Raw genomic sequence first — 12959 nt, forward strand, 5'->3', positions numbered from 1 at the left:
TGATGGAGGTGGGTCTTGTATCTTATCTGTTGCTTTCATTGGTTAATAATAAAGAAACTGCCTCGGCCCTCATAGGACAGAAAATTAGGTAGGCGGAGTAGAGAGAAGAGAATGCTGGGAAAAAGAAGCTGAATCAAGGAGTCGCCATGATTCTCCCGCTCCAGACAGACGCAGGTTAAGATCCTTCCTGGTAAGCCAGCTCGTGGGCTACACAGAATATTAGAAATGGGTTAGAACAATATGTAAGAGCTAGCCAATAAGAGGCTACAGTAATGGGCCAGGCAGTGTTTGAAAGAATACAGTTTCCGTGTAATTATTTCTGGCATATGCTAGCCATGCGGGCGGCCGGGTGCCGGGGACGCAGCCCTGCCACTCCTATTTCAACAAATGTCCACTAAAAATTTTGATAGACTTCAACAAAATTAAAACTTTTGTGCTTTACAATATATCAACAAAAATTAAAAGATGATTATCAAAGGGGGGAAATATTTGCAAACACATGTTTATAGTTAGAAAAATTATATATATATATATTTAAAATTCAGTAAGAGGGCAGACAACTCAATCAAAAGCTATATCAAAAGTTTGAGTACAAATTTCACTAAAGAAAATGTGTAAGTACTAGTAAGTACATAAAATAAGTTCAGTATTATTAAGCATTAGCATATTGAAAATTAAAGCCATCATCAAATATCACCTTACATTCATTAATTATAATCATAAAGGTAAAACAAATGCCAATGATGGAAAGGACATAGAGGAACAGGAAACCTAGTACCTTGCTAGTTAGGAATGTAAAAGGGCATAGTAAGTTGGTATACTTTGTAAAATAATGTGGCATGTTCTTAAAAAGTTAAATTCAAAATCTAACATGAATGGCAAGTACACTCCTAAGTACCTACCTAAGAGGAATGAAAACATGTATGTCTACATACTCATACAATCATGGTCAAAGCAGCACCATTATCAATGGGAATAAAACTGACTGCTCTTCAACCAGTAAGCAATATTGTTTGTGAACACCTATTTTTCACAGACATTCTGAGTACAATCGCTAGGTTTTAGGTAATATATATTTAGCTTTAAGAAAACCAATGTATAACATACTCCCATCATTAATATGCAGTCATTTCATCCATCACAATCCCATCAATGCTTGGCAATGCCATCCTTCTAATTTTGTGGCTATGATTGCATGTGGTATTTCATAATAATGGACAGTGAAGGATCTCATACTTCATTCTACTTAATGACCCTGGATGGTGGAAAAAAAAACTTCAGGGTCAGAAATGTAAGTTTATCACTCAGGAAAAAAGGAGTAGCTGAAAGTAGTTTCAGGTCCTTGAATACAAACTTTCACAAGGCAACATGAAGAGGGGTTAGGAATATATACAATTGGCTGCTGATGTAGGAGGGTCTTCTGTTTTGTGTTGATTTCATTGGTTAAATAAAGAAACTGCCTTGGCCTTTTGATAGAACAGAAAATTAGGTAGGTGGAGTAGACAGAACAGGATGCTGGGTAGAAAGGCAGTGTGGCAGACGCCATAGTTCTCTGGCCAGAGACGGATGTAGGCTAGAATCTTGCCGGTAAGCCACAGTCATGTGGTGATACACAGATTTATTAAAAATGTAAATGTAAGATGTGAGAGTTAGCCAAGAAGAGGCTAGAGATAATGGGCCAGGCAGTGTTTTAAACGAATACAGTTTTTGTGTAATTATTTCGGGTAAAGCTAGCTGGGTGGTGGGACATGGCCTGCTTGCCTCATCACTACAGGCTGCAATATGAGAGGCATCACATCTAAATGAAGATCAATATATTTAGTGGGACCTAAGAGAGAAAATTTGCTGTCACCATATAAAAGTGAAGAATCGTCTAGATAAGTCATTCCCTCATCATACCTGGTAACAGGTGCTGGTATTCCCCCCCCCTCCCAGAGGTCAGAACCAAAAGAACAGGCAGAGAGAGAAAATGAGTGGCAAGAAGCTAGCATCAACATAATGAATCATTTCATTGTTTGTTTTTCAACAGAGTCTTGTGTTTGTACTTCATGCTGGTATGAAACTTACTATGTATCTGAGAATGGCCTTCAATTACTGACCCTTTTGTCTCTACCCCCAGAATGCTAGAACTACAGGTAAGTACCACCACACCTGATTGCATAACTAATAATATCCCTGGAAAGTAAGTCTAATAGTAATAAATGTTTTATTATTCCATATCACAAAATAGATCTGTCCGGGTATTAATTTAGAAAGAGAGAAAGGCGGGGGATGGAGAGATGGCTCAGTGGTAAGAGCGCTGTCTGCTCTTCCAAAGGTCCTGAGTTCAATTCCCAGCAACCACATGGTGGCTCCAAACCATCTATAATGAGATCTGGCGCCCTCCTCTGGCGTTTGGGTATACATGGAGGCAGAAAGTTGTATACATAATAAATAAATATATCTTAAAAAAAAAAGAAAGCGGGAAAGGCAAAGACAATTTTTATTTTGTAGTCTGGACAAAGTGCAGATGATGAAACATTTTGAAAATGTCAGGATGGCTATTTTTGTAAATTCCTGGTTTGAATTATTGAATAGCAACATAGCTATATTAAAAATATCCCTGACATTACTCCTGTGTGGTTACTGAGGAAAAAAAAAAGAGACTTGGTATTCCAGTTACTTATCCTCCTGTATCATTCTTTTGACTGATCCTGCTAGTGGCATTTGAGTTAGGAAATGAAGGTACCCGGCTTTCTAAACTGAGCCTGTAAAGGTTTTGTGAAAATACTGAACTGAGAGAAAAAAGAAGCTGAGTTTCTTGCCTGCTCATTTGTTATATCTTCAAACAATGGATGATGATTTCTGATATTCAACCTACATTAAATAATGGTTATTAAAACTCAAGTTTTAAAAGTTAAAACCTCAAACTAAAACTTTTTTGTTGCAGTACTTGAAACTGAATCCAAGACCTTATGCATATGACGTAAATGCTAAACCACTCAGCTACACACCCAGACCTTAAAATTTTTACAAACAATAAGATTAACTAGTTTATTTGCCCTCTTTTTGATTTTGTTATATGTTTCTGCAAATCATGGGAGGAGAACTGGGAAACCACTCGATAAAGATGAACCTTCTCCTAGGTTCAAAGGCATACGGTACAGAACACAAACGGAAGACTGGTTGTATTTCTGCTCACTACATATTCAGCACAATATTCTTAAACAAGAAAAAGAAAACACAACTTACCTGCTACTGAATTTGGTCGAGGCATGAGATACAAAGGAATAGATTGTACTGACTGGGATAAAACCGTTTCCAAATTCCTCTCTTGGATCTTATTCAGACTGTATGTGGAGGCAGTCATGTTTTCATCCACACGATACAGACAGGAGTCCATGCTGGATTTCTGAGACTGCCATGGTTTTAGGTTTCCTCCAGATCCTAATTCTTTACCACTTTCCCCAACATATTTTGTACGCTCCATGTTTTCCGAATAATTTGTCAGCGTAGCTGAAAAATAAAGTATACTGATGTTTAAAAAAATAAAAAGAAAAAATTAATCTGTTTATGATTAAAAATTCATTAGTAGATGAGAATACTACTAACATTGTCTTTCAAAGTTACTACGTCCTTTTTACCCCTAGATGTTTAAATGACCAAAACCATTAAACAATCATATCTTTCATGTATTTAACAATTTCTTTAAATTAAACAAAATCATACACCAGTCCCAAGGCACCAAGAACATGGCCCATCAATGCTAAGATTTTAATTACCCAAAATGTATCTGCATATTTTTATGATCTGCCAGAGAGCACCAACAGTTTCTTAAACTCCCTCTATTCCTCGTACTTTTTACCCACTTATTTCCTAGCTCATGTTTGCACGCACACACACACCAAACAACAATAAAACATATGATTAAAATAAACAACAACAAAATAGAAATTAATACAGTAGAAAGAACCTGTTCAAATAAGAAAGCGACATAGGTCTTTCTTATTCTTCTCAGTTGTAATTTTTTGCATATCACTTGTAAGTGGCACGCTAAAGAATAATGATTTTAATTAAACTAAAACCTGAAAGGTCTTCTAGAATTTTACCTAGTCTTATTAATAATTATACATGAGTAAGAACATTTTCATAACCCCAGAAATGAAAAGATGAAGAACAGTAAAGTCTAAATTATTGAATTTTTAGTAATAACTTTAAAAGAATAAAACATATCATCCCAGGAGGGTTTTATACTTAGTTCATGTTCTCTTCCTATAATTTGAATGTGGCTATTTCCAAAGAAAAGAAAGAACCCGAGGAGGTAATTTCCATACTATGAAGTATAGTTTTATTTCTGTAAATTTAAGTGGAGGTCTGGATTTTGTAATACAAAAGAAGATAAATTAGAAAATAAAACCTAAACTTTTTTTTTTTTAACCTAAACTTTCTTTAAGAAAAAAAAATTTTTTTTTAACCACACAAAGAAAAAGGACTTGGAAAAAGAAACTAGAAAAAGTGAAGAAATAAGACTCAACTCTGAGACCTGAGGAAGGGAGCAAGAGTGGCGGCACAGGTCTGTAACACTTGGGATGCGGTCAGCTTGGGCTATACAGTAGGCCTGCCTGGATTATCAGAATTGAGACCCTATCTCAAAACTAAAGGGACACCAGGGAAGAGGTATACATTCTGGAGTCCTCCGGAAAAATGAAATCATAAATGCCATTGAACACTTTTGGGGACCTGGGAATTTTGGAAGTCAAATCCCCCATATTTAGCACTTTTGATTTCCTGCATAGTAGTCAGTTGTAAAAACCAAAAGAAATGGATGAATGTATGATGAAGGGTAGGCAGATAATAAATTGAAGCAAGAAAAATTGTGCTCCTGTATCTCAGCCAGTCTTTGTAAACAAGGAGAAACCAAGGTAAGCAGAAACGAAAGATGAGGTAGGTGGTAGCAACTTTAAAAAAGAAACCAGCTGTGGAATCCAGAAACTCTTTTGAAAAGAGAAGAACATGGCAAAACACTCAGGCACATAAAAATAAAGAAATCTTAAAAAAAAAATCAAACAACTTAGTATCATCAGGGAGAAAACAAGCGGGAGGACACAGGCTGATGTCCCACTGCCATCGTTCTGAAACCAGAGAAACAGTGAGCAACGAACTCTATTTCTGGCTGTGCTGTTCTGCAGTTTCAGAGGATGCTGCAAATGTTAACAAGACGCAGAAAATAAATGTGCTCATTCTTCAGTGCAATTTTTATGGTACTCATACTAAAAAATTCTACCTAGGGAATAAATGTATATGTTACCTGGGCAAACATTTAAGTAAAGAATGATTTACTTTGAAAAAAATGTACATGATGGCATATTTTAGAGATATATAACTTGTTCTAAAATATAGAACTTATCTTTGCATGTCAGCAGTGGTAAAATGTTTATATAGTCCCCAGTATTATATTATATTCAGGTATTTTCAAACTGGGTAAAGTTTTGTGTGTGTGTGTGTGTGTGTGTGTGTATGTGTGTGTGTGTGTTAGGGAAACAGGTAGAAGAGACCAATCAGACTTCCTTTTTAAAGTTACTTCCAAAAAATAGACCTTCAGCTTTTTAGAAGGCAGCCTGCTCAATAATATTCTAGGATTTCCACAAATGAGAACATTTTTTTTTTTAATATAATTCCCCAACTCTCAGTCACTCCAGATAACAATTTCATACTCACTAGATCTGGTCACTTGCTTTGACTATTTCAGACTAGTTAGCAACTGTGGTGATTTGAAAGAAAATGGCTCCCAAAGGGAGTGGCACTATTAGGAGGTGTGGCTTGGTTGGAGTAAGTGAGTCACTGTGGGGTGGGCTTTGAGGTCACTTTTGCTCAATCTTCCCTCAGTATGACTGTCAGTCGACTTCCTGTTGCCTGAGTCAAGATGAAGGACTCTCCGCTCCAGCCCCACCTCTTTCTGCATGCTGCCATGCTCCCTGCCATGATGATAATGTCTAAACCTCTGAAACTGCAAGCAAGCTCCTTTGATTAAATGTTTTCATTTATAAGAGGTTGCCGTGGTCATACTGTCGCTTCATGGCAACAAAAACCTAACTAAGGCAGAAGTTGGTACCAGGGCCTGGAGTATTGTTATGATAGTCCTGACCATACTTTTGTTTGGAATAATATGGACTTTGGTACTTTGGGTAAGAAAGCAGTGTCATGCTTTAAGCATTGCTTATTTGGGCATACTAGTAGAAGCATGTTAGACAATGGTGCTGATAATGACTTGAAATGCTGGGGGTTGGCTCAGAAAGTTTCAGAGAAGAATTTTAGAATGTTGCTTAGATATCGTTTTTGTGATATTTTGGTGAAGACAGTGGCTTTTTTTTTTTTTCTCCCTCATTTGAAGAGTCTGCCTGAGGCTAAAGTGAAGAGTTTTGGATTAAATCCATTGGCAAAAGAAATCTCAAAACAGCCTAGTATAGACTCTGTCATGTAGATATTAGTGGTAACTCCAACATTTTACTTACTCATTTGCTGGTGGATATCTAGGCTGGTTCCATTTCCTGGTTATTGAGAACCATACACATACTACAATACAGCATGGATGTTTAAGTATTTCTATGACATGACGACAGGCACTTTTGGGAATCTAGGAACACTAGAACTAGATCAGATGGCAGATGTAATTTTAGTTTTTGAGGATATTCCATAACAATTTCTATAGAGCTTACTTGTATTTTGGAAATTTTGCACAGAAAGTATGACTAAGCTGGTTTTATTGGCTCGGAATCAGTAGGTACAGAAAGAACTAAAATAAACAACTCACATGAAATATTAGAAGGTAAATTCTTTGAACAGCCATCACCAATTAAAATTTCCATCATTTTTGCTTAGTCATGCTTACATATTTAGGTGACTTTTTTTTTTAAACAATGACATGATTTTTTATGGGAGTATTTAAAAATAAAAATTATCTTTGTAAAGACAAAAAGATCCTAAAGGTGATTTTAAAAAGTTCCTTCTTAAAGAGAAAGGGGGAAATTAGGGCAAAGTCCAGGTAGAAAGCCATTCCTGTCAGTGAGAAAACTGCCTGCGGTCCGCTGTCTTCTTGCTGATGTGTTTAAAGATCTTGGACTTCTCCACTTTCTTTGTTTTCTGGTAGCCAAATCCACCGCCACTTCCTCTCTCTTTTTATTTTTATTTTTTTCGAGACAGGGTTTCTCTGTAGTTTTTGGTGCCTGTCCTGGAACTAGCTCTTGTTCCTCTCTTTTTAAGCTTGCCAACATGGCCGCTCACGTTCAGATCAACGAAGGGAGGAACCTTAAAGCCAAAGGACAGAGCCACCTGAGGCAAATTTAAGTTGTTCACATCGAAGATCTGCTTCAGAGAGTGGGAGTCGTAGGCTCGTATGTAGGACTTGTATGCTTCCTGCGCGGACTTATGGAGAAAATAGTTCTTTTCGATCAGCTTTTCCAGCTGAGACTGAATATCAGAAACTTTAGACCAGGAAAAGTCGAACTGATTCAGTGGAACCTTGGATTGCTTCAAGTAACGAAGGAAACCCAACTCTTCAGGGCACAGGATGAGCAGGGCATGTCCTCTTCTGTTCAGGCCCCGAGCCGTTCTACCCACATGATGAATGTATTCCTTGGGGTCATCGGGAGGGTCATACTGAACAATCCAGTCAACTTCAGGGATGTCCAGCTCTCTGGCTGCCACATCTGTGCACAGCAGTATCCCTGAATCTGTGTTGCAGAATTGGAAGAATGTCGATGTTCGCTTATTTTGCCTTTGTCTTCCATGGATGGCCAAGACAGGCAGGTCAATGTAGTTCAGTAGCTCGTAGTGGTACTTCACAGACATACACGACGAAAAGAAGACCATCACTTTCTTCTTCCGGTTCTTCTTAAGGAATGTGAAGAGCAGAAGGAACCTCTTCTCAGAGGGACACACAACATATCCCTGCTCAAGTTCATCCACTGTGGCAACCTCTTTATCATCATCAACACCCACATACAATGGCTCTTTTTTCAGAGAAATTCTTGCCAAGTCTTCAACTTTTCGAGTTTGTGTGGCAGAAAAGAGCATGGTTTGCCTGCGTACTGGCAAAAGTTTAATAATTTGCTTTAATTCTTCTTCAAATCCAACATCCAAGATACGATCAGCCTCATCAATAACGAGACACTGAAGGTTCTTGTACATGAACCCTGGAGTATTCTGCATGTGGTCTAGAAGCCGGCCGGGGGTGGCCACGACAATGTTGATACCATTGGTGAGCTTCTGCGCTTCGGCAGACCTGTTACTGCCACCCATGATCAGCCCGTACGTGTGAACATGGTGCGTCACCAGTTCCTTAAGAACACCAAAGGTCTGCATGGCCAGTTCTCTGGTAGGAGAGAGAATCAGGACTCCTGTTCCATTCCTGGGCATAAACTTTAACTTCACAATGAGCTCGAACACAGGGATGAAGAAAGCCAGAGTTTTGCCACTGCCGGTTTTAGCAGCTGCTAGAAGATCCCTGCCTTCCAGAAGTGGCCTGATACTTTTATGTTGGATCTCAGTCATGTGCTTGAAGCCCATTTCCTCTATAGCCTTCAGAGTGTTTTCATTGAAGAGGTTAGACAAGGAAGCAAATGAAGTGTCCTCAAAAGCCCCTGTTAGCCCCAGGGGCAGGCTGGGCACTTCCTTGTCATCTGGCTTCTCCACAGCATCTTCTGCTTCAAGAGCCACAGTGCTTTCTTCAGTTTTTGCTTTTTTGGTGTCAGGCTCTGCGTCATTTGCCATTTTCCTCTTTTTCTTCTTCTTTTTCTTTTTTGATTCAGAATCAGGAGATGGAGCTGCTGCTGTTTCTCCATTGGTTAAAGCAGTAGGTTTCTGGGGTAACTTTTCAACTTTAGAGTTTTCTGCTGTTTCTTCAGGCATGCCTCCACTTTGTGCTTCTGCTGAGCCCACCCTCGCAGCATGCTTTACTGCTTTCTTAACTTTTCTGACCTTTACCTCTTCTTTGGGCACATCTTCATTGGAAGGTTGGGATAGGCTCGTGTTTGATGCTTCTTGCAGCTTCAGGTTTTGCTGCCGCAGCTTGATGTTCCACTTCTCGATCTTGCACAGGAGTTTCATCTGTCTGTAAGTGCGACATGTTTGCCGGGCCGCGCTAGCAGGCTGCACTGACTATGTAAGTGACTTTTAACTAATTCTAACTACCTACCTATCTAATGACTTGCTGTAGCCTAACTAAGTAGTATGTGTCAAGTTGCAGTGATGCAAAAAACAAATCATAAATCCTTAACCTCAGAAGGGTAGGTAACTCTGAAAGAGATCATATATGAAAATAAAATAATAAAATAAAATGCTATTTACAGCAACATGCTGATATCTGCATATTCAATCATTCTATAGTGTAACATGAGGCCCTGCTTTGTTGGGGTTTCTGTCCTGCCCAGTTCCCACAGTCATTAGGTTCCAAAGAAAAGCACACAGAGGTTTCCATAAGTTATAAACTGATTGGCCTATTAGCTCAGACTTCGTATTAGCTCTTATAACTTATATTAACCCATTATTCTTATCTATGTTAGCCACGTGGCTCAGTACTTTTTTCAGCAGGACAGGTCACATCCTGCTTCTTCGGTGATCTGGACAGGACTGTGGAGGAATGGGCTTCCTCCTTCCCAGCATTCTCCGGTTCTCATTGCCCCACCTTTACTTCCTGTCTGGTTGTCCTACCTATACTTCCTGCCTGGTCAATCAGGGTTTATTTAAAACATGCTTGACAGAATACAGACAATTCTCCTGCATCCCCCCACTTTTTTAAACAAAGGAAAATATCCATAGTCCATTTTTTGGAGGAATGTGGGCCTGTATGACCACTGCACTGGCTAGTTTTATGTCTACTTGACCCAAGTTATAGTCATCTGAGAGGAGGAAACCTCAACTGTGAAAATGTTTCCATTAGATCAGGCTATAGGTGAATCTATAGAATATTTCTTTAGTAAGTGATTGATGTGGGAGGGCCCAGTCAATTGTGGGTAGTACCACTCAGGGTTGGTAGTCTTGAGTTCTATAAGGAGACATGCTGAATAAGCCAAGAAGAGCAATCTAGTAAGCACTAATCCTCCATGGTCTCTGTAACAGCTCCTGCCTGCAGGTTCCTGATTACTTTGAGTTCCTTCCCTGGCTTCCCTCAGTGTACTGTGACTCTAGATATGTAAGCCAAATAAACCCTTTCCTCTCCAAGTTGCTTTTGGTCATGGTGTTTAATCACAGCAATAGTAACCCTAACTAAGACATCCTGGGAGTAATTACTTTTTAATCTCAGTTTCCAAGCCTAAGAAGAAATTCTATCTATATGTAGAGTAGTACATACAATTATTTTACAGCCAGGCTGAACCACTCACTCTATGCTTATCTCCAGAGATGCTTGGAAACCTGGTACTGGCTACTGACCAAGACAAAAGAAAGTGGAGTAAGCAATGTGCTGTTTAAAGTTTGAAACTTCTCTGGTGCACCCAGGAATAGCTGTTTCCTAATAGTTTATATGTGAAAGATTTAGACAGTCTGACTTGGCTATGTGGCCTGAGGGCATCACTTATTTGAGTGGAAATTCCTGGAAGCTCTCTGTGACAGCAAGGCTGTCTGTACAAATCTTGGTGATTTATGTTCAGGTCAGAGCAGTGATTACAGAATAGCTGGAGAGCTCCATCTGGAAGTACTTGGGTCCCCCTGGGCATATCTGCACTCTCTTCCGTTCTCCAGTACCTTTATGAAAGCTTTCTGACAAAGGTTATAGAGCCTTTCAATGATATGATCTGATTAGTTCTCTACAGATTTCTTACAGGATCATAACGCACTAAAAGAATTCAAACATTGTATCTGGATCACAGTCTTTGTTTTAACAAAGTGGTTATTAACCTCATCAGGTTAATTATACAAGAAAAATGTCATTTGGTATTTTAAGTAATTTCAATGAACAAAGTGCCAGATTTGTAAAAAAAAAAAAACAACACAAATTGCAATATAAATACAGCCCAACGAATACTTAAGATCTAATGCTATGTATTATAAGCAAACACTTTGGGAAGATGATGGAGTTGAGAATACAGGACTAGAAAACTTAGTAATGAGCCTGCCCATATCTGAAAACAAGTAAGAAAGGCATGAAAAAGCTAATCCAAATTATCTAGGACTCAGCAAATGACTCAGAGGGCAACTTGGATTAAATCAACACAAGATCCTACTGGACTAAACATTCCTTAAAGAACAAAGGAAGAGCTGTTAACTTTGCTTTTTGGCCATAAAGTGAACATAATCAATGAACAATGAACATGGTCATAGTCTGTATGTGTTAAATGATATAAGGCTATTAGACATAAAATCAATTCTTTCAAAAAATTCAAGACTGAAAGAAAAAATAATCCCAAGACATGACTAAAAGAGGGACTGAAGATTAAACTCTTCTGGAGGGAACTGTGATTCTTCAGGTAAATAAAAGGCAGAAAGCAAAATGGATTCACACTTTGGTCATCATTTGCTACACATCCCTTCCAAAAGTATCTAATTGAAACTTGGTATAAAGAATGAATATTGGAAATTATATATATACATCAACAATTTTATCTCAGAAAGACTGGGGTTATAAAAATTGTTGCTTAAAGTAATGTAGTAATGACAGATGATAATTAGTGGTAGTAAGGCACAAAATTTTATGCTAATAAAATTATATTAATAAAAATTAAAAATATAAAACTACTCTACAAGTATTTGAGTTTTCCAGCTCATATTTGAAGAGCACTGTGATCTTGAGAGGGAAGATAGGATGCCATAGAGAAAGCTTTCTGTGGTATATAGAGTATCATATTTGAGGTGAGTCAAGACCACATAGGATCAAAGTAACTAGTAATCTGAAAGTTTTCAGGACTACAGAGAAGACATTTATAGTATTTAAAAACTGAGGCATTTCTAGTTTCCTATTTATTATAAACAGTATTTTAAATATTTTGGCATGTTTGCGAGAGGCTGATGTTGGGTATCTTGCTTAATTGGTCTTGATCTTATTTTTTGAGACAGGGCTCTCACTGATGTGGAGTTTGCCAATTCGGCTAGACTGACTGGCCAGCAATCCTTAGGAATCCTCCTGTCTCCACCTCCCTGGCCCAGGGATCAAAGGAGCATATCACTGTGGCCACCATTTTACATGAGTATTAGGAGTGGGACTTGTTCTCGGCTTGCATGGAAATTACTTTACCAACAGAGTCATCTTCCCAGTTCTACTTTATAATCATTTTTGGTATTTTTGGACTTACTTTCTTTTTCTTTTCTTTTTTTAAAAAATTTATTATTTTACTATGTGAACAGTGTTCAGCTTTCATGTATGCCTGCAGGCCAGAAGAGGGCACTAGGTCTCATTATAGATGGTTGTGAGCCACCATGTGGTTGCTGGGAATTGAACTCAGGACCTCAGGAAGAGCAGTTGAAGCTCTTAACCTCTGATCCATCTCTCCATCCCCCAATGGACTTATTTTCTTAATTTTAATTTTGTTTTGGATTTTCAGTTGTTAGGATACAGGAGTGGAATTTATTTTTGTGTTGATTTTGTATTACAAAACCTTGTTATATGCTTTTTACCTACTCAGTATCTATTTTAAATAAGCGAATTTAAATAACTATAAATATGTATACTGTAAATAGCAGATGACATTCATACTGGCTACAATATATAAAAATGCTCTGATTTGGTAATCCTTAAAAGAAAAACAATGCAGAAAAATATTTGATTCCATTTGTTAAACACCCTCATACTCCTTGGAGTCCTCAAGCTCTCTGTATTCTTCACAAGGCTCCACTCATTCCTTCCAGCATCCTTTTGTCTTCGCTGGCTTTTTGGGTACTGTACTGCTCCGTCTCTGCTACTTATCTATTACTTGTTTTTGTTTCTAGTGGCTCATTTTTCTCCCACCTGCAATATTTGCTGCTTTCTTTGTACTTAGGTTTTACTTTTG

The 12959-nt window shown here is 38.2% G+C and overlaps 2 protein-coding genes across 9 annotated transcripts in view; both read right to left on the minus strand.

Annotated features, from left to right (window-relative positions):
• Tanc2 (tetratricopeptide repeat, ankyrin repeat and coiled-coil containing 2) overlaps window positions 1-12959 on the minus strand; it is a 313979-nt gene that overhangs the window by 118899 nt on the left and 182121 nt on the right. For all 8 annotated transcript variants that reach the window (XM_050120340.1, XM_050120346.1, XM_050120345.1 and 5 more), the window contains one exon: window positions 3232-3495. In XM_050120340.1, coding sequence (XP_049976297.1) covers window positions 3232-3495 — 264 coding nt within the window. The remainder of the gene's footprint in view (window positions 1-3231; window positions 3496-12959) is intronic.
• On the minus strand, window positions 7011-9084 carry LOC126487526 (ATP-dependent RNA helicase DDX18-like). Its single transcript, XM_050120347.1, has 2 exons — window positions 7215-9084; window positions 7011-7145 (listed from the first exon to the last, which is right to left on the minus strand). The coding sequence occupies exons 1-2, from the start codon at window positions 9082-9084 to the stop codon at window positions 7039-7041; spliced, it is 1977 nt and encodes a 658-aa protein (XP_049976304.1). The 3' UTR covers window positions 7011-7038.

The sequence above is a fragment of the Alexandromys fortis genome, unplaced genomic scaffold (genome assembly GCF_014885135.2).
Source record: "Alexandromys fortis isolate MF-2015 unplaced genomic scaffold, M_Fortis_MF-2015_v1.1 scaffold_174, whole genome shotgun sequence".
NCBI lineage: Eukaryota > Metazoa > Chordata > Mammalia > Rodentia > Cricetidae > Alexandromys > Alexandromys fortis.